Source organism: Lygodium microphyllum, chromosome 27 (genome assembly GCF_053477565.2).
Source record: "Lygodium microphyllum isolate KBCC chromosome 27, Lygodium_microphyllum_v1.1.10, whole genome shotgun sequence".
In the NCBI taxonomy this organism is placed as follows: Eukaryota; Viridiplantae; Streptophyta; class Polypodiopsida; order Schizaeales; family Lygodiaceae; genus Lygodium; species Lygodium microphyllum.
In genome coordinates, this window is record NC_141161.1 from 70,387,009 (window position 1) to 70,406,855 (window position 19,847).

The window sequence follows — 19,847 nt, forward strand, 5'->3', positions numbered from 1 at the left end:
CATGAGGTTATTTTTATCAAGGTTGCACGACTTAAAGTGGTTGCACCAGTAAAGAAAATTGTTGGATCATAAGTTTAAGGAATTCATAGAAAAAAATATTAATTGCTCAAAGGGGTTCAGCAGCAACTCAAGACTAAAGTAGACTTTGATCAGGAGCTACAGATGATAATGATAGCATTGCCCATCATCACTATCTTTAGAGTTTTTCTGCTCCTGTGTAGGAGTTGAGGAAGGAATTCTATAATGTTAGGCTCATCTAAGGAATCTAAGTATGGTAGATGGGATACAACATGCTTCAGATGATGCTTCTACACTATATCTGATAGATTAGGGAAGAAATATGCTTACTTTTCTATCGCAAATTCATATAGAAACAAAAGGTTCAAGTCAAAGTTTGAATCCACAATAGAGAATAAGCATGCTTTTGTACAGTATAAAAAGATTTGGAGGTGGAGCAATTTTTGCTATGGTTCAGAATGTTATGAAACTTCATCATTACTTCTTGGAATATAGTATCCAGAAAGCAGAGACGATTCGAGAATTGGTTACTATATCTGAAAGCAAAGGTGCTTTGAAAAAATAGTTAGCAAAGCCCCAAGAGAAGACAGAAAAGACAAGTGTCGAGCCTATGACACTAAAAATCACTTCAAAAATGGAAAAAGAAGCTTAATCTTATCCATTAATTGAAGGAACTCAAAAAACATATTTAAAATATTGCTAGATCGTGTTGAGGCAACAAGTATAGCAATTCACGGACATGATCTGCAAGGTGGAGCAAAGGAGAGAAATTGAAGAGTGCCATGGAAGTCGAAAATACTTCCTTAAGGGAGGAAGTCCATGATGTGGAAAAGCAAGCATTTCAAAGGGAGTATGAGTTTACAACATTGGAAAGAGAGATGCATAACAACTTAAACAATATGGAGAATGAGATCTTGGCACTGCATGAAGAAGTAGGATCTTCTAAACGGATCATGTTGAGGGGAGCAAATCAAAGCGTTGAAGGTCAAGCTTGAAAAAAGCATCAATTATGGCGTGTTGCCCTAAATAACTATGAAAGACAAGTTCTATTATGAGGATAGATTCAAAGAAAGAAACGCGGTGGAACATAACAAAAATCTTAGAAACCTAAAAGGCTAAAAGGTTTTTTAAAAAACAAGAATGATTAGAAAAGCCTTAGCTTTTCGAAAACACAAGAAGTGTTTTGGGAGAGGAGATATTATATAAAGTGAAGAGAGTGAAGTGCTAAGGGTTGCCTTCCTTGTGAGTGAGTAAAATTTGTCTTGTGAGATAAGAGAGAGGAGGGTCGCTTCAAGGCTATCTAACTTCTTGTTGTTGGAAGTTCCAGAAGTTTACAACAAAACTTTAGTGTTTGGTTTGTGGAAAAGTTTCAAAAACACTATTATCTTAGTGTGCATTATTTAGACAAAGTCAATTTTTATAGCCGATACTCCTTGTCATACACTCGCTAAGCACCAGGAGTAGCTTGTGTGACACATGGAACAAGAAGGAAGAAGTAAATAAATGTACCTAGAAAGAGCGCCTTGGATGAAGCAACCTCTTGCCTCCATGAGCAACAACATCGTGTATGTTCTATCATCTTCTTTCCTCTCTCTCTCTCTCTCTCTCTCTCTCTCTCAATAGTGTTTGTGTCTGTCTGGAGCACAAAAAAGAAGGGAAAATATGGAAAGATGATAGAAGAGATTGAATGTAAGCATCAATTAGAAGGGGGAATGAATTAGTCAGGGCAAGTTGGAAGAAGCTAGATGCGTGTGCATGCAGCTAGAAGCAACTCACCCCCATGTCCACCATGTACACATACATGATGACGCTTGAGGAGCTGACACGTACTAGTAGCCTAGCAAATGTTACGGCAAGAGTAAACAATAGAAATAAATATTTGTTGGCACCACCCTCAAGCTCGAAAAGGCCAAGTGTCATTGTAGATAGTTGCATGCTTCCCCTTCTTCCCTCTATTGCAACCTTGCTGCTACTCCCTCCCTCCCAGCCTTAGTTGTCTTAGATCCTTTGTATCCCTCTACAACACGAGCCGCCTCTATCATCTATTTAGCCTCTACCCAAGGGCCGATGATAGAACATATTGAGAGAGAGCGACAGAGACTGAGACACACACACACAGAGAGAGAGAGAGAGAAGAGAGAGAGAGAGAGAGAGAGAGAGAGAGAGAGAGAGAGAGAGAGTGTGTGTGTGTGTGTGTGAAAGGTGCAACACTCCGCATTCACTCACCTACGCGCTCTCACCTGAGCCAATAGATTGTCATCTAACAATCCTCCATTAAATTATTTTTTCCAAGTGAGTTGCATAAATGTTTTTTAATGGTCAAACAATTTATATTATATAGAGCTCAAAGAAAAAATATTAAGATATTTTGATATTTTTATCAAGTAGCCTTAGTTACAAATGAAAGGTTCATAAAAGAGGGACAGTGAGGGGCCAATAGAGTGACACTCAAGGATGCATTGCTTTAGGGTTTTACAAAATCTAAAATATAAGAAAATTTACATGGCTCAATTGTTTAACTTAAGCTCATTTGTAATTTTTAAAAATTCATATTATATTGTTAAGTGGCTAAAAAAGCCACATCTTTCTTGTAAAATTGTCACTCGATTGGGGTGGGGTGTGTTTTCCTTTTGGAGGACGCTACTTTATTGGCCCCTTTACCCTACTTGGCACCCACATGCACAAACCACGGTGCACACAAAGACAGAGACAAAGAGAGGGGCACAAATAGTAATGATAGCCATGTGCAAGTGGTAATGAGGGAGGAGAGAGACTTGCCATCATCCTCTCTTTTTTCTCTCTTCCTAGAGGTGGCTATTAGCAACTTAGCTAGCTTTGGAGAAAAGAAACAACATTTAACTTTTATGGATGCCATCTAAGATCGATCCTAGCTTTGAAAGATCCTTCAATTATAATAGTATATACATATACATATGATAATACGAAACATAGGGGTATAATGTAGGGAGCAATACGGAGTAGGAGAGTTTGGAGAACAATGACAATGTAATTGTTTAGTTGTAACATTTACAAATTTTCCCTTGATTAACTTTCTAAATGTGGGGGATGGGAGGGGAAGGTTGTGTATAGCTTAGAAAATATTGGCATTTGGGTTTATTCCATGCTTATGCTTGTTCAAATTTGTGGTAGAGTGATTTTGCAAACTTTCAACCTTATCAAAGATATGAGAAGTTTGAGCAAACTATTAGAAATTGGGCAACAATAGTGAAGTTTTTGGACTCTCTCAACTACTAGCTAAGTGTTGCACGGGCAAATATTCCTTGTGAAAGGCTCTTGAATTAACATAATATGAAAATGCATTCCAAAAAAAAACTATTAGAAACTTTCATTTTCTTAATGATACTTTTGTGTTCCAATATAGTGATGATGTTGGGATGTTACGTTTTAATAAGTACTACACATTACAAGGTAAGAGGAAGAGAGGGGTCAACAAATCTCTCTTTGAAATCTACATCGCGCTTTGCCACATTCCAAACACAAGGCAACCTCTAGAAAAAGAAAAAAACACAAAATGTAAGTTCAAAAAGTAAAATTTAAGTATGTGCTACATACTTCCCCTTATTGATGACATATGAGAGAGAGAGAGAGAGAGAGAGAGAGAGAGAGAGAGAACCCCAACCCCCCCCCCCCCCCCCCCCCCAAATTTATTAATGGATATGTTAGGACACAGCCCTGCACACCCATTTATATTGTGGAAACGATGCTTGCCAAAGATAACAAATGAGAGTTTTCCCATAGAATATAAAGTAGCACATGGGAGGACTAGCAAATTCCGTTTATATAAAGCATGAGAATTGCGAGCTTGTACATTACAAATGGCTAGTGTATCTCTTTGATAGTTAAAAGGAGTTAGTGAAGATCAACAAGAGACTTGGGTTATGTACAGAGCGTCTTTATAGAACGCATGTTAGCGATTTGTGGCGCCATGGCGAACGTCACCTTGAATAAGGTCTTGCTGTGACATCACGGTCGATTATGTATCTAAAGCTAAAGTTGTAGGAAACCCATTCTATGCAGTGGGAAGTACTCTTGTGTGGCTTTGACAGAATGCACCTTTTCATTGCCTCTCTCTCTTTGATATCGAGGGATTGCGATACCCAATCAAGCAGGCTGCTTGATGAGAGCGATGCTTCCCGAGCATACCATTCAAACACTTTTGGGAGAAGCACCTTCCTATCATTTTGAAATCCCACACTAGCCTGCACAAACTCTCTCGTGGCACATTCCAGTTCCTCGTGCACATTTTTGGCTGTATAGACTCTCACCTGTATTGCAAGTTCAATGACATCAGCATTTGGCCATGGCTTTCTTATTAGACACAACTTAACAACAGATATTTGTTTCCATACAGAGTGCTTCAGTTACAGGCTTTTTACGAAGATCAAGATGCACAATGTTGGCAACTGCATAGAGAGGCTACAACTAGCTTGCATGGTCTCTATGTCAGGGAGCAGAACTTCAGAAATAACAGAAATAGGGTACAAGATTCACCATCTACGGAAACAAAATCTCTCTCTCTCTCTCTCTCTCTCTCTCTCAGCCACTTTAAAGCATCATCACAAGTGGGCTGCGCTGGATTATCAAGAGACTTCGCATCCACGGCAACATGGGCAAGAAGAAAGGTGACCATGCCAATCATCAAAACCTCTATGATGTTAAGATGAACAGGCAATGGATAAACCAACTTGTCTTTGATATGCCTGGGCATCCATTCCGACAAAGCACTTGGTGTTGCCTCCACTCCAATAGATTAATCAATAAGGCGTAGTAATAGCACCCAAGTCTCTTAATTGCAAAGACGAGAGTAACTAGTTTACTTTACATTGTGCTGCATTTTCTTGCTTTCTCATTTCCATTTTACGTGATTGGCCTTGCATCCACCGGACTGTAGGTGATTCCCTGGAGATCAGATCTTTTGGCCATAGAAAGGAGGTCCACAATACTCTTGATTATTTGGAAGCTCTAGCTAACCTTAGCACCAAGTCTCTCTTCTGAGGTGCTCTCTATGGCACCCACATTGGAGTCTCATAGGAGATGGCATGTGCACACTTTCTGTCATAGATTGGAGCACATATTTTTCCACTTACAGCATTTGCCATTGTTGGTGTACTTCTTCAGGAGGATCGTACATTAACAAAGGCACATCTTGTTGTTTTAGAGGAGTCTGAGCAAGTTGAAGTGGCAAGTTTGTGAGAGTGCACAACAGAAGCAAAAGAACATGGAGAGAAGAGAAAAACAGATAAAACACACATGAAACGGAAGGAAAGCACTCTGATCTGAACAAAATACAAGACTGAACAATTAGCACTTGCACATGTGTGATCCATGTGAGTGAGGGCATTGGACTGATTGCAGAATATGAGAATCTCACCAAGAGGGATGAGAAAAAATGGCGGCTGGATGAAATTTGCTATTGGAGGCATGTGACCGGCTGCCTTTAGAGGCAAAGGGTATGAGACAGGCCAACTTGACCACCCATCAGCTGGCATGAGAAAAATACCGCCCACGCTCCTATGTGGGCAACATCTGCAATGCACTACAAAAGATAGGCTGTGTGCAGTGTGAACAGATTGAGAATAGTGGTGGATGCAATTCTACACCTTCATCTCAAGCTGATGGGCCTGTAGTGAAGGAAATTGACCGGTTAATCAAGATAACCTAAGTACCAAGATGGTAAAGCCATAGACAGAGGAGACGGAAGTCCTTGTCTAGAATGTGGAGAATCTTTACTACAAAAGTCAAAAAGATGGACAGTCTAGTAGAACTGTGTTAAAATCAAAGACATAAGGACAATCCAATTTGACTTTCTGTCCTTTCTTCTGCTTATACCCTTTCCCTGAAGCTATGCCAGTGGCGAAAGCATGGCTAGCAGATCTTGCTCCACCTGACTGCATCTCCCAATGTCACACATCTTGATCAAGAACCATAGGGACTTACTCCTCTTAGGTGATTGTGTCCCAAACACAAGGTGAGAAGATTGTTATGGAAAACATCATACACCAAGGACAGTCGATGTGACAACATAGCCACAGCGATGTCACTTTAGGAAAACTGCTTTCCAAGGAATGCAAGCTAATCCCGTAGCTCCTCCATCTTGATGTGATCTTTTGTGGTCAGGGAATCTGCGAAAGAGTTGTTGTAGCTTCATTTCAAGGGTTTATTCTATGGAAAAAGATCTTGACCTGATAGAGAGAGGACAATAAGGTCCAAACCTTGGAGGTGCAATCGAAGTGCAAGGAATGAGCTTGAGAGTTGGGTCAATCCCACATGGGTGTTGAATTTGCTATAGACCCAATTTGTGGATCCACAATCAGAAGGGGAGTAGGACAAGTGACAAGATCCTGAAGATTGAATGTGTCAAGAATACACCCAATCTTGCTCAACTGGATGGCTCAATTGGAACCGTTGAGTTTGTCTTTCTTTCAGAGATTGGGAAGGAGAGGCACCTGTACAAGGGGTGCCATGATGGCCATCCGCAGAATAGAGGACGCAGTGGTTGGTACACTTGAAAAGGAGTTAATGCAGATGTACCTAAATTTTATTCCTACAAATTCAACAGAAGTCATGGAGTGGTTTGAGGAGGTTTCTTTAACGGTGCTTAAGAAGCTTAGAGCTTTATGATGGGCATAATTAATATATCCATGTCTAGATGGGATCGTGCATCTTAATGAAAGGAGCATCCTATTTTTCTCATGCCCCTTTGCCAAAGTATCACGGATCACATCTTACATCAAGGGATGATCCAAAAATGACAAGGGAACCTTGACTGTTTTGAGTGTCAACTATGATTAATGGCATGCATCAGTCCTAGAAAAATATGTCAGCAATCAAGCTTAAAATATATAGTTAAATTTTGCCCAGTGCCCTATAACAGATTACTTCTCAAGACATAACATTGTCATAACAGTGAGAACTTGAAAATTTGTTTTCTGAATGTCCTCTATCTCTCAAAAATAGGTTTATGTTATCATGCACATTACCGCAGGATCAGATCGCCCTCCACAACAAAGTGCAAAACATACTAACGGAACTGCCTTATCAATTGCATATGCACGTTTGTCATCACTGCCTTTGAATTTGGAACCCGGTAGAAGCAAACTCGAGAGCCACTTCAAAAATCAACACCCAAAGGATCACATGATCAGCAAAAGGCAGAATGAGACCAGATGCACACAAACAACGAGCTGCTGACTTCAGAACATGGCCTACCTTGCTGGGACGATGAGATGTGCAGCGTAGCATGTTGTGTTCTATTGTAGACGCATTGACAGAATAACCTCCAACCTTGTATGAAGCCTGCATCCAGCAGCAGTTTATAAGTACCCTTTCCAAAAGGCGGAAGGTTCCTCTGCAAGTCCACTGTTGAAAGGGATGTAAAGAAAAGTCATTTATTAAGGCGGATCCAACCCTTAGGCTACAGTTCTGCTGTTGGTTTGCCTGAACAGAGCAACTACCACTGGAGAATGGGACACAAGATTATGGTCATGTTTTCAGGAGCTTATAAGCTTACCCTTTGGAGTAGAGTCATACGTTTTAAGTTGTTCCGGGGTATTCCATAAGCTAAGTATGCCTGCATATAAACCACAATTACATTTGAGAATATGATTTGCATGATACAAGCAGCAGAGAATTAAGAATTCATACTTTAAAAAGAGGCACACATGCATAAGAAGTGCATTGTACTACACTCTTTAAAAAGTGACTTACGTGCATTAGAAGTGCATTATAGATATTGATCCAAAAGGCTAGCTTTTCGTCATGCTTTAACTGGCTAGGATCAACCTTCTCGAGCTGCTCAACCATGGATCTGAAGTCTCATACAGTAACAATGAGAATTTTGCAGGGATATGATCATATTAAGGATCAACAGTCAGGTAAATTAATGAGCACTTGCAGCCCGTAGCGAGATAAAACGGTAAATCAGATGGTACTGTGATCGCTTTTGCCAGAACTATGAAGATTTAGCATGACTTACGTGCGACCTTTTAAAGAGGACTTTTTCACAGAAATGCTTAATATAGAAATACTAGAAGCAGTTCTTTCCATAAAGAAGACAGAATACCTGAAGTCCCGAAGCAAACGTCCAGCATAGTTCAGCCTGTCTTTGTCTAAAGAGATCCAAGGGATCTCTAGCATGAAGCTGTATGAATTCGACCTTCCATGTTTCCCTTTAACTTGAAGAGGGTCTATTAGTGGTGGATCATGACAGGAGCTTGCTCTGCTGCCAGGTGACCATCCATCACTAAAAATTCCATGGAGGGAGGACAAGCTTGTGGAAGAAGATGCGAATGATGATGGTGAATCTGGCAATGCAGAATGAGAAGAGGGTGGGTCACAAAGTTTACAGTAGATAGCTGCCATGCATCGAACTAGATCTTCTGATAGTTGATTCGGTGTGCCTGATAGATAATCTCTTAATAGACGGGGTCCATCTTCCTCTACCGGTTTATTATTGCTCTTGCTAGAGATCTCCTTTTGGTTCTGCAAGTACGTTGAAAGGTGAGAAAAACAGTTCTCTTGTACAGAATATTTTCCTTAAGACCTTTGCTAACCCACAAACTGCGTAATCAAGATTCAAACCCAGACAAATCACTCGTATAAGTACATTTCAGATTTGAGTCTTGAAACAAAAGGACACTCGATCATTAAGCTTACACTTTTGGCAGGAATTAGAAACAGGAATTACAAATATGGACATTCTTGAATCTTAATAGGCATCAATGGACATCTGGAATCACCTCTCTATCACAGGAAATATGAAGCTTTACATCTATGTGTAGCAAAACAGGAACTGCAAAGCAAAACTTCTGACATTGCATCATCTGAGCATTGATAACCTTCCAAAACCACAAGACTATGAACTGCATTTGCCTTGAGCAATTAACAGTAAATATAAAATAGGACTATGAACTGCATTTGCCTTGGAGCCCTTTCCTGTCTTAGCTATTGGGTAAAGAGGGCACTGAGAGGTCCATTGCAACAAGACAACCGAAACAAAATTCACGTGCAAACAGAAAATAGAGTGTAGATGGATCATCATCGCAACAAGTTGACCTAAAGTAAAATCATGAAAAATCACACGGCATAGATCTAATTTCCGTTTAAGAACAAGCATGTCTAGTTCAGTGCAATGAAGAAAAGAGTAGCAATTATTTACCTTGGCTCGTACAAGGTACTGTGAACGAGATACTTGAGAATGCCTTGCAATGCTTATTGTCTCGCATAACATGGGAGCATGCTTTGACTTCACTTGAGGTGAGGTAGCAGGTGTGGCTATGCTTGGCAGGTGAGGTGAGGTCTGTTTCTGCTTGAGGGTAGCCTTCAGTTCCGTGCTTTGATGTTGATAAGGTTGCCTATTTTGATTCTGCTGCCTATCATCTCTTGAAAATTGGCACTCAGTCTCATCCCTTCCATAAAAAAAGGAGGGGGAAGGAGAAAGGCAACGATTGAAGAAACCTCGGTAAAGTGAGAGAGCATGATGTTCCAGATTCCATATCTCCTCCTCAAGAAATTTTATCTCATCAATAAGCTCTTTCGTCTGTCCAGAAATGAACGAAGTAAGGTTTCCATAAACATTGGAAACAGTTGCAGACTGTATACATGATGCGAAACCAAACCAGGCTATTCCTTACATACTCCTACAACAGTTTTCACCCTCATCACGGCCCACTTCATCGTCAATAGTCAAAACTTAACGAGTCCAGAACACATTGAAATCACTAAAGGTCAGAACTTCTGTTTATTTGAAAAATGTACCTCTGAGGTGAGAAGGGAATGACCAGGTGAAATGGCAACGGACGATTTGTCCATGGCATTTTGTAAAGCAAGCCTTGCATCCATTTCATTTCTCAGGTGTTTCTGCAACTGCACCACCTGTGCCCATCAGAGTGAAAAAGTGCCGATCTTTGCATTAATGCGATGCGGCATATACGAAACTGAAAATTTAAAGCCAGTATTCTAAATTCCGTAATACATATTACAGACCCTTCCTCACATGAAACGATTACTCCCCTTTTGAAGCACTATCATCATTAATCCTACTGATTAATCTTGCAAGTGCAAACAGACAGGTTAACATTTCTCTATTGAATGTACTCAAAAACTTCTGATCTGATATGAATGCCTTTTCCTTATCCTCTGAAGAATAAATCATTGTATATCTTAAACACAAAAGTGTCGCTTACATCTTGTTCAAGCTCTGCCCTCTGCTTTTTGGCCGATTTCTTCTTCTTGTCATTTCCACTTATGGACTCGTCCAGATGATTCTGTTGAAACGAATCAGAGTAATCATAGGGTTAGAATTTCCAACTTTTTGAGGTTCATGGACGTCAACCAACTCCTCACCACAGTGAAATGCAGTGCACGATGCTCACCCTAATATTCTCTTTAACTCTACCACAAATATTTCAGTCAAGCAAGTAATGAATTCAACCAGCTCTTACTACATCACCCATAATACTATCTTTAACTCTACCACAAATATTTCGGTCAAGGAATTTAATGAGTTCAGAGAATCACTAAATGCCTTGTTTCTTTGAGCAAATCCTGATTTGCAGACAATATTCCCATGAGAGATGATAAAGGTTCTACATCCTATCCTAACCAAGGATAATACTTTCACACTAGCTCCGTTTTCGATCCTCAAGCCAGTTCAATGAAACAACTTCATAACCAGTAAGCTCGTTTTCTCAACGCTTGTAAGCCTCATTTCAAAATTCACCACAAAATTTATCAATTTCTGGGTATATAGACAAGGCCTTGAAAACTAGTGTTAGAGCTACGCAGAGACAGCGGAATAAATGACTTGTGAAGTTACTGATGTTTGTGACAGACAAGATTATTATGCATACTGCTTAGCTTGTGTTGCTACCTTAATCTCGCTATTGAGATTTCTGGCATCCAATGTTTGAGAAGTATCAACAGGAGCATCACACTTTCATTAATTCAATAAAAGGATTCAAAGAAGAAACCAATACAGCTTTGACAATTACCTACCTCACGACTCACATGTAGAGGTTGAAAGTCTGCGCAAGCGGGTTGATACCAGCTTTCTAAGTCCAGATCATCATTGGGAGCACTGCAGATCATCAAAGAGCCATCTCAGGACCACAACCTAAACTCTCTTTAGTTTTTAGAATTTTTACTCTTAAGTCTGCTGCTCACTGACATTCTAACTTTCCTCTTCTCTTTCCACACAGATAATGAGAAAATTGGGCCACTCTGCAAATTCACGTATTTTTCCACCATGGCATTTTTCTCGCAACCTCAGCAATCTTAGGTCTGTACAAGGAACACTGGAAATCCATGTACACTGAACTTAGGAAGCTACTTAATGAAAGTTTATACAGAATGCATTGCAACTTTCTCTGAATTGTGACTAAAAGTTGTTGAAGGAATGGGACGCAATCGACAAGAATATTCCAGTGTGTTAGTCCACGTAAAGGTCAATCAAGCAATTTACTGTCATATGATTGCGACACAGTACACATATTGAAAGGCGGAGAAGCTGATTGTTAACGTGCAGTTTGTGAATCCTCTGATTCTTGGATCAATCAGAACTGAGAATCCCCTCTCTTCGAGAACACACACGCACACGCACACGCACGCGTGCGCGTGCGCGCACCCACACTCACACACACACACAAACTTTGCAGCTTACCTTCTAGAGAAAGAATGCGGTGAGGAAGCGAATCCTTGATCAGAGTGGCGCCGTGAAGGAAGGTCAACCCGGAAAGCTCCCGCATCATAGCGAGAGCCTTGGATTGGATCCAATATCTGGCAATGAGCTCGTCCCTTGCTCATTCCACCCATGCTTCATTCAATCCAAAGGCTAGACAAGACGTGAACGGGGCATCTTCAGCTGCTTTTTACATGAAAAGCTCGCAAGAGGAGCTCGTCAATGGCGGATTAAGATGCATTGCAGAACTGATCAAGCAGCGCTGTTTGACGTGTGCGATGGGGAGGCTTGTAGGAGGTGGCAATGAGAGGCGCGGCACCTCTCTCTCTCTCTCTCTCTCTCTCTCTCTCTCTCTCTCTCTCTCTCTCAGAGATATCACTGATCAGCGATGGAGAAGCTGGCGGGAGACGGTAATGACAGGCAAGACACCACCTTCTCTCTTTCTGTCAGAGTCTCTCTCTCTCTCTCTCTCTCTCTCTCTCTCTCTCTCTGTGTGATAAAGGCTTGCAGCCTTGAGGCTTGCACTGCTTGATAGATAAGAACCACAACGCGGTTGCATAAGTGTGAGAAACGAACGGTGAAAAGGAGAGGCAGACACAGTATTAATTCAAGAACCAAAGCTAGTGCTGTGTGCAAACTCGGAGGATGAATGACGGCTATGGCGGCCGCCTCGTCCTCCTTCCTTCCACTTCCTCTTCCTTCGGTCGGTCTTTCTTTGTTATTATAAGTAGTTATTATAATTTAGTGGTCCAAGAGGCACGCAGGAGGAAGGCAAAAGCAGACCTTCCTAAGTCTGTTTTCTCGCGTCGGTGAAAACATAGTTTTTACAGTTTGGGAAAGGCTAGAAAAAAAACCAGGACATTTCGCTATTTTTATTTCTCACATTAGTTTGTTTTACATCGAAAACCGGACATTCATTCTTTTTATTTTGTACTCATGTTAATCTATTTTGTTTTATATTGATTGAGGTTAATTAATTTTCTTAGGTGGGCCCGAGGGTTTGCTGACACGATGACGCCCGCCAATAAAAAGCGAGAGCGATCGGCATTGAAGAGCATGTGCGGGGGGGCGACAAGACATTTAATGCTATAGATGGGTGGCTATGGATGATGGGTTGCATGGGACCCACTATCCCGCCCCCCAGCCCTTCTCTCTCTCTCTCTCTTTCCTATTCTCGGTATTATGTATAATGTATACTATAAGTTATAACTATATTGTCGCCCCATGATGTTGGCGTAGTCGTGATGCCTGCACGCATTATTTGGCACACTTTGCCAAAATCCCATCCCTAAAATAGATTTATAATAATAATAATTTTGTATTATAGAACCATCAGGTAGTTACTAGTAGGGCCTAGGCTCTTTGAGCCCATGTCTAAGTTCACAACTTAACATTGAGGCTCACAACCAACTTAGCTTGGAAGCTAACCCCTATTCGTCTCGCTAACCTGGCCGTCGATCACATTGTAAAGAACATGGAGGAGAAAATGGATGGTCTCTCAAAGAAGATCACACTTGATGCCAACAATGTATCTGGCATGTGCAATGAATGTCCTATGCTTCAACTCCAAATGCAATCTCGGCTTTCTTCACTCACAATACCCATGGATCTAGCTGCATGTAATGCCATTCTCAAAGACACATGAGCTGTGGATTGAATCTACGCAAACCATCTCTGACAAAATGTTAGAGGTCACTAAAAAAACATGTCAAAGCAAAAGGATGATTGATCAAAGACCTGCTTTCATTTGTGGAGACTAATGGAAGTCGATAGTGCTGCAAATGGTCCATTAAATCTTACTTTCTCATAAGGGTTTGTGGGGACTTCTCGAGGGTTAAGAAAACCATGCTAACACCATACGCATTGGGTGTGACTGTGCACTAGTGGGAGATGGTGGGGCTTCCTTGCTCCCTCAGTGTCCTCTCCCCACTACCACCAAGTGTGACCTAGCCCTTGGCAATGAGGATTTGTCCTTAAGCAATAAGGGATTGAACTTCTCCTAGGATGTTTCACTTCACATTACCTTCACCTCACAAGTTCTTTGGGAAATTTCAAACAAATTGACAAATCATCATTACATGTTCCCAAAAGAGGAGCATTTAACAAAAGAAAATTATTAGGAAACATACACAAATCTCATTAGACTCGTCTTAAATTGGCAAATCATGCAATTTGGACATACATTTTTAGAAATTTAGATTTTTTTTAAATTTATTTACAATATAAAATCCCTATAGGCTTAAATCGAATAGGAAATCCTCAAACCTAACCAACTCTTCGACAAGTTGAGATGCCACTTTCTCAAATAGTAGGCAAAAGACGTAAGGTGTCAAACTATAAAACCTATCTAGATCTAGAAACACCCACTCCTTCTTAGGAGACTCATTCAAGTCTTGTTTTACCACTTGCATGGCATGTAGAGGACCTTATCTCTCTATAATTTTCATCAGAAAAGTAGTGTTCAAAGTGTAATGAAAATGGTTCTTTGAGCTTATGTGAAGGAGCTTTTAATCTAAAATTTGATTTCCATAAATATAATTTTGTACATTTTCTTTAATATATTAATTATAAACCCATATAATGAGCTTGTGCGCCATTCTTACATATTTAAGGTGGCCATAGACCCCCAAAGTCAAAACCACACTATGTGGCATAATCCATTTACATTTCAAAGTTGTTATGTAATATCCTTCTAGATGAGCCCAATGTTAGTATCATATCATTAAATATGTGTAGAGTTCATAATCACAAAAGTAGTTTTCACATAGTAGTGAGAATGTTTCTTTGAGCTTGACATGTGAAGAAGCTTTTAATCTATAATTTACTCTATATAAATATAATCATGTATATTTCTTTAAAGCATTAATTTAAAAACTAATAATGAGCTTGTGTGCCACTCTTATATATTTAAGGTGACCATAGTCCTCCAAAGTCAAAACCGCACTAAGTGACATAATCCTCCAAAGTCAAAACCACACTTATATATTTAAGGTGGCCATAGTCCTCCAAAGTCAAAACCACACTATGTGGCATAATCCCTATAGATTTCAAAGTTGTTATGTAATATCCTTCTAGATGAACTCAATGTTGGTATGATATCATTAAATATGTGTAGAGCAGAGCTCTGGCTTTCTAATAAAGCATGGAGCTAATGAATAAAGAACTCCATCACAATACTTTACTTCTAAAAGGATTAGCAACGTAGCATGCTCAAGAGCTAGAGAGATTAGAAATTCAATGCACTCATTGGCCCCAAAATTGAAAGTGTAATGGGCGATATAGACATTAATTACCATTAATTACTTTAATATGTGTGTGGCACACCTCCCTCTGTTGCATGCATGTGGGGAGGAGGTAGCCTCAAACAACCCTCCCAAAGAATGGTAATTAATGTCTATATCACCCATCACTTCAATTTTGACCATGAGTGCATTGAATTTATAATACTCTAGCTCTTGGACCTGTAATTCTTTTAAAAATAAAGTATTGTGATGGAGTTCTTTATTCATTAGCTCCATGCTTTATTAGAAAGCCAGAGCTATTCTCTACACATATTTAATGATATCATAAACATCAGTAAAGAATATACATAACTCGGACTCACTTTTTGTGTGGTCTGTATATGTATTTCATGGGGCATCCTCTTATGGAGGATAACATCCCAAGTGGTTATGGTACACATTTGGTACTAATGTAGCCCTCATATAGCTCAGGTTTATTGGGAGGGGCTTCTTCCTAGTCTTGGTGGCTTCTCATTCTGAATAGAATTGACTCTAAATTAAACAGTAGTTTCAAGGGAACTTAGCTTATTCATTCTATAGAGCTCAACTTATTCTCCAAATAAGGTCCTTCTCCATGAGTGCCTTGTGTGGGATGATGTTCTCAAATTTTTAGTGTGGTTGGATGGAGAAGTTGTAGCACTTGCAAAAACTTTGGGTAAAGTGTTATGTGCATCCTCTATCATAACACCCTTTGGTGTGGTCAAAGCTAAGAAGTGTGTATGTATATTATGGGATCAAAGGAAGCCTCAACTAAAGATCATCGAAGTTTTTGATGCCACTTTCATTGAGCTAGTGAGTGATTGCAAATTCTCTGCCTTTCGTAACACATGCTCCATGCAAAGAGTAAGCAACCATTTCACAAAAGGATTCCCAAAGACCTCATTAATGCATGGCTTGCCTCATTATGCTCAATAAAAGGAATAAGAGAAGCTCCGATTGAAATAAAATTTATTTAGGAGAGGCATCAAGAAGTAGTGCTCAAATCATTTATTAGGAAGCATGATGCAAAATGTGAGATTTAGGGCAAGCATATGGTTGGGAGTGAAGAGAAAGAATGTATTATCGAAAAGGGTAAGGGGAAAGAAGGTGAATCTCACTAGAAGGATGGCTTGAAGGAGAAGACTAAGCTTCAAGTGGGAAAGGAAGAGAATAGTGTGCTCAAGACCTCTAATAAAGAGAACCATCCCAGAAGAGCAAGGTTGCATAGGCAAAGGCAACAAAGGAAAGCAAAAGGTTGTTCAAGAACCTTTGGTGGATTGGATGGCGAGGATGATACTTTTGAAGATGTTGATGCTATCTATCAATAAGTGTTGTAGTCATTGCAAGCTTATTGTCATTTCCTAGCATGTGATGGGCTTTAGGGCTCCAAAAAAGATTTATACTACTACAATATGAAGGAAGAGAAAATCAATTGTGGTGGCACACCAAGAAATAAAGTTATGTAAGGATGAGGCATTGCAATTGAATTTTAAGGGGTACAAGATCAATGGTGATTATTGCAAGAAAGAAAGAGGTACTACTTTGTTGATAAATGACATGTCCAACTCTATTGAGATATTTATAAGGGTGGAGGGCAATGGGGTAGAAGAAGGGTAATGATGGGCAATGGGGAGATCACTGTGGTCTCAAATTATGCTTTGAATGCATCATCGAATAGACAAAGGCTATGGTCAGAGTCAAGAACATGCTTAATAATTATAACTAGCGTTCTTGGCGCGCTTTGCGCGCAAGGAAAGCTATCCCGCTTCGCGGCAGCTTCGCTGTCGCGAAGCGGGGTGCAAGGGAAGTGAAGCTGCCGTGCTATTCTCTCTCGCACAGTGGATAATGCTATCACAAAAACATCACATGCTTTACTCTCCTCTACTCACAACCCCTCTATCTCTCATCCCATTTACACCTCCCCCCTCTGTATCCACACTCACTCACTCACTCACTCACTCTCTCTCTCTCTCTCTCTCTCTCTCTCTCTCTCTCTCTCTCTCTCTCTCTCTCTCTCTCTCTCTCTCTCTCTCTCTCTCTCTCTCTCTCTCTCTCTCTCTTACACACATGTATAAAAGGCCAAATATGCATTTGCATCAAAAAGTACATAGACTCATATATACATGCAATGACCATGCACCAAACTTATAGACTTGTATCTATACTTGCTCTGCACAACAATTAGAAACAACTTGTATCCTTAGATGTTACAATGAGAAATAACATTCCTACAGTGAAACGAACCACAAATAAAAGATATATGAGCCACACCACAATTTTAAGTTTGTCCAAGCATTGCATGCAAACTCTCAGTATTAATAACCCACATAGGTGAAGCAAAGCCCGAAACCAAAGTTTCTTCTAGAGACTGCACCAATAACCTTGCACCACAATTTCAAGTATCAACAAACCACAAAGTGTCACTCCTTGATTGTGCCTATGCATCTACATCCAAATGTTACAAAAAAATTTAGAGTTCCCATAGGGTCTAACCAAAACGAAGCTTTCTTTTCTTTGAGAAATAACTGGGAAATTTTCCACTCTCCAGTATAGCATGGCCAGGCGATCACCACTCTTCGTCTTGTTGATGGTACATGGGACTTAACATTAAAACAACAATACCTGCTATGCGCAATAGCTAGAAGTAGCTCTACATGATCATTCGATGTTACAATCAGAAATAACATTGCTACGCTAAAATGAACCACAAAGTGTAAGCATATCCAAGCATCAAATACAGATAGGTGAAGCAAAGCCCAAAACCAAATCTTGCTCCAGAGCTGAAAACTTGGTACCATAAATCCAAGTATCAACAAACCACGAAGTACCACTTCTTGATTACACCTATGATAAATAGATATGGATACATCTACATCCAAACACTATGAAGATGTTGAAACTTTCCATCGGGCCTAGCCAAAATGAAGCTTTATTTTCTTTGAGGAATCACTGGGAAAAATTCCATTCTCCAACACATCATGCTCAAGAGAAGCAAGTCACATTGCCACTCTTCGTCCCGGTGATGGTATAGGGGATATGATAGTCTTTCCTCTCTTTCTTGCGCCTAAAATTTCAAAAGCTCACAACGTAAACATGAACACATCCAACAATTGACAAATATCACTTAACAGTAGAATAACAATACCTGGCTTAATACTTGCAAACCACTTGGTAGGCATTATCACAGCTTGATGTAGCGTCACAAAACAACTGAGGTCCTTAAATTCATATGCCAGCCACCCCCTCGATATTCTATCAGTGCGAGATCGCCGAAACCTCTTGTCTTGTTCAGCTTCACCCATATGCACTCGAAAGCACTGAGTATACCCACAATGCACCACCTCAATAAAGATTGGAAGTAAAATCTCTATGTTGACATCATCATACAAATGCTCAATGACCCTTGCAAGCGTTCTTCTTATAATATCATCCGTTGTCACTGTGCACAAGTCACATTGCAGTTCCTTCTGATACTCAGAAGCTGGATAATAACCCCAGCGGCAAAAGTCAAGCAAACACTTACATACAGTGTAGGGAATATATACTCAATTACCATCGAGTATATGCCAACTGAATACATCTTTGAGGCTATCTCACATACACACAAAGCAATGACTACAAAGCCATCAAAATTCAATAGATACATCTCTAAAAAAATTCATCTCCATATGCATCTTTGCAAAAAAGCAATGCACCTCATTGCAACTTCTGAAGTACCTCCTTGTACACAATGTTCGTCGTGACATTCACAGTGCTTCCATCCTCATCCAATAACACCCTCACACCGCATGAGGATTTCACCCTTGAAAATGCAACATACAACTGTCCATGTGTAAATACTGGTGTCTTTAAGTAAAGACCAACAACAAACAATGTCTGGCCTTGCGACTTATTGATCGTCATAGCAAACGCCAATCGAATAGGAAATTGTCTCTGCCTCATAGCAAATGGAAATTGCAAGGTGCTAGGAATAAAAGTGATCCTAGGAATAAAAACTCGTTCCCCTACATTTGTCCTTGTTATTATTTCAGCATCTATCACCTTTTTATTGAATGCCTTACACATCAACCGTGTACCATTACACAAACCTTTTGATGGATTTAAGTTCCTAAGCAGAATAATAGGTACATTCATCTTTAGCAACAATAGATGGGGAGGAAATCCACCTCCAAGATCCAGTGTATTTAAATACTCTACAGAGTACAAAAATGAGCTATCACCTGTCTCTGCAATTGAATCCGCACTGTAGTACTGTATAACCTCTTATGGCAGCATCGATTGCAATGCACAATGATTCAAAGAAGCCACCTCTGTATTCCGCACTGCAAGTATAGCACGCTCACTAAAATATGCCCCAAAGTCTCTCACCGCGGACACATCACCGTACACACTATTAACCAAGGTTTCAATAGAGCACCCTTTCAATACCATGCTAGATGGAATATGTAACTTATCACAATTCTCTGTAATACCCACTCCATCCCCTATCCCTTGAATCCAAGCAACAAATACATTATCCATTACACCACCAACAGTTGACATCCTCATATTCCCAAACAACCTTAACACCTTAACATATTGCCATAAATGAGAGCAACATAGTACTGCATTAGCAATATCTTCACGGGAGCCCTTCATCACGACGGGCAGGATTTGCCTAAAATCACCCCCAAGCAAAGTAACCTTTCCACCAATGGTTTATCACATCTCATAATATCTCTTAAAGTTCTATCAACAGCTTCAAATGCAAATCTGTGCATCTGGGAGCCTCATCCTATAAAATAAGGCTCGATTGCCTGAACAGTTGAGCAAGATTGCTTTGAACAGGAATATTACAGGTGGATCGATTACATAAATCCAATGGAATTTTA

At 40.0% G+C, this 19,847-nt stretch overlaps 1 protein-coding gene across 4 annotated transcripts; it reads right to left on the reverse strand.

Annotated features, from left to right (window-relative positions):
- Positions 1-3,752: 3,752 nt before the first annotated feature.
- On the reverse strand, positions 3,753-12,428 carry LOC148012443 (uncharacterized). Of its 4 annotated transcripts, none has more exons than XM_087669303.1 (11): positions 11,699-12,428; positions 11,047-11,116; positions 10,224-10,304; positions 9,796-9,912; positions 9,197-9,577; positions 8,102-8,520; positions 7,747-7,846; positions 7,550-7,609; positions 7,249-7,398; positions 7,020-7,148; positions 3,753-4,304 (listed from the first exon to the last, which is right to left on the reverse strand). In XM_087669303.1, the coding sequence occupies exons 1-11, from the start codon at positions 11,848-11,850 to the stop codon at positions 3,975-3,977; spliced, it is 1,989 nt and encodes a 662-aa protein (XP_087525429.1). In that variant the 5' UTR covers positions 11,851-12,428; the 3' UTR covers positions 3,753-3,974. The 4 variants fall into 4 exon arrangements, with proteins under 4 accessions (XP_087525429.1, XP_087525428.1, XP_087525427.1 ...); XM_087669302.1 differs by having other exon boundaries at positions 9,796-9,903; positions 11,035-11,116; XM_087669301.1 differs by having other exon boundaries at positions 3,754-4,304; positions 11,035-11,116.
- Positions 12,429-19,847: the final 7,419 nt, after the last annotated feature.

What these genes read in the sequence shown, in the direction of transcription:
- LOC148012443 (XM_087669301.1), bottom strand. Translation starts at nt 11,850, where the DNA reads ATGGGTGGAATGAGCAAGGGACGAGCTCATTGCCAGATATTGGATCCA. An exon ending in CCGCATTCTTTCTCTAGAAG is followed by an intron (nt 11,117 to 11,698) that starts GTAAGCTGCAAA and finishes GATGATCTGCAG; the next exon opens with TGCTCCCAATGATGATCTGG. An exon ending in ATAATGCACTTCTAATGCAC is followed by an intron (nt 7,610 to 7,746) that starts GTAAGTCACTTT and finishes GTTTATATGCAG; the next exon opens with GCATACTTAGCTTATGGAAT.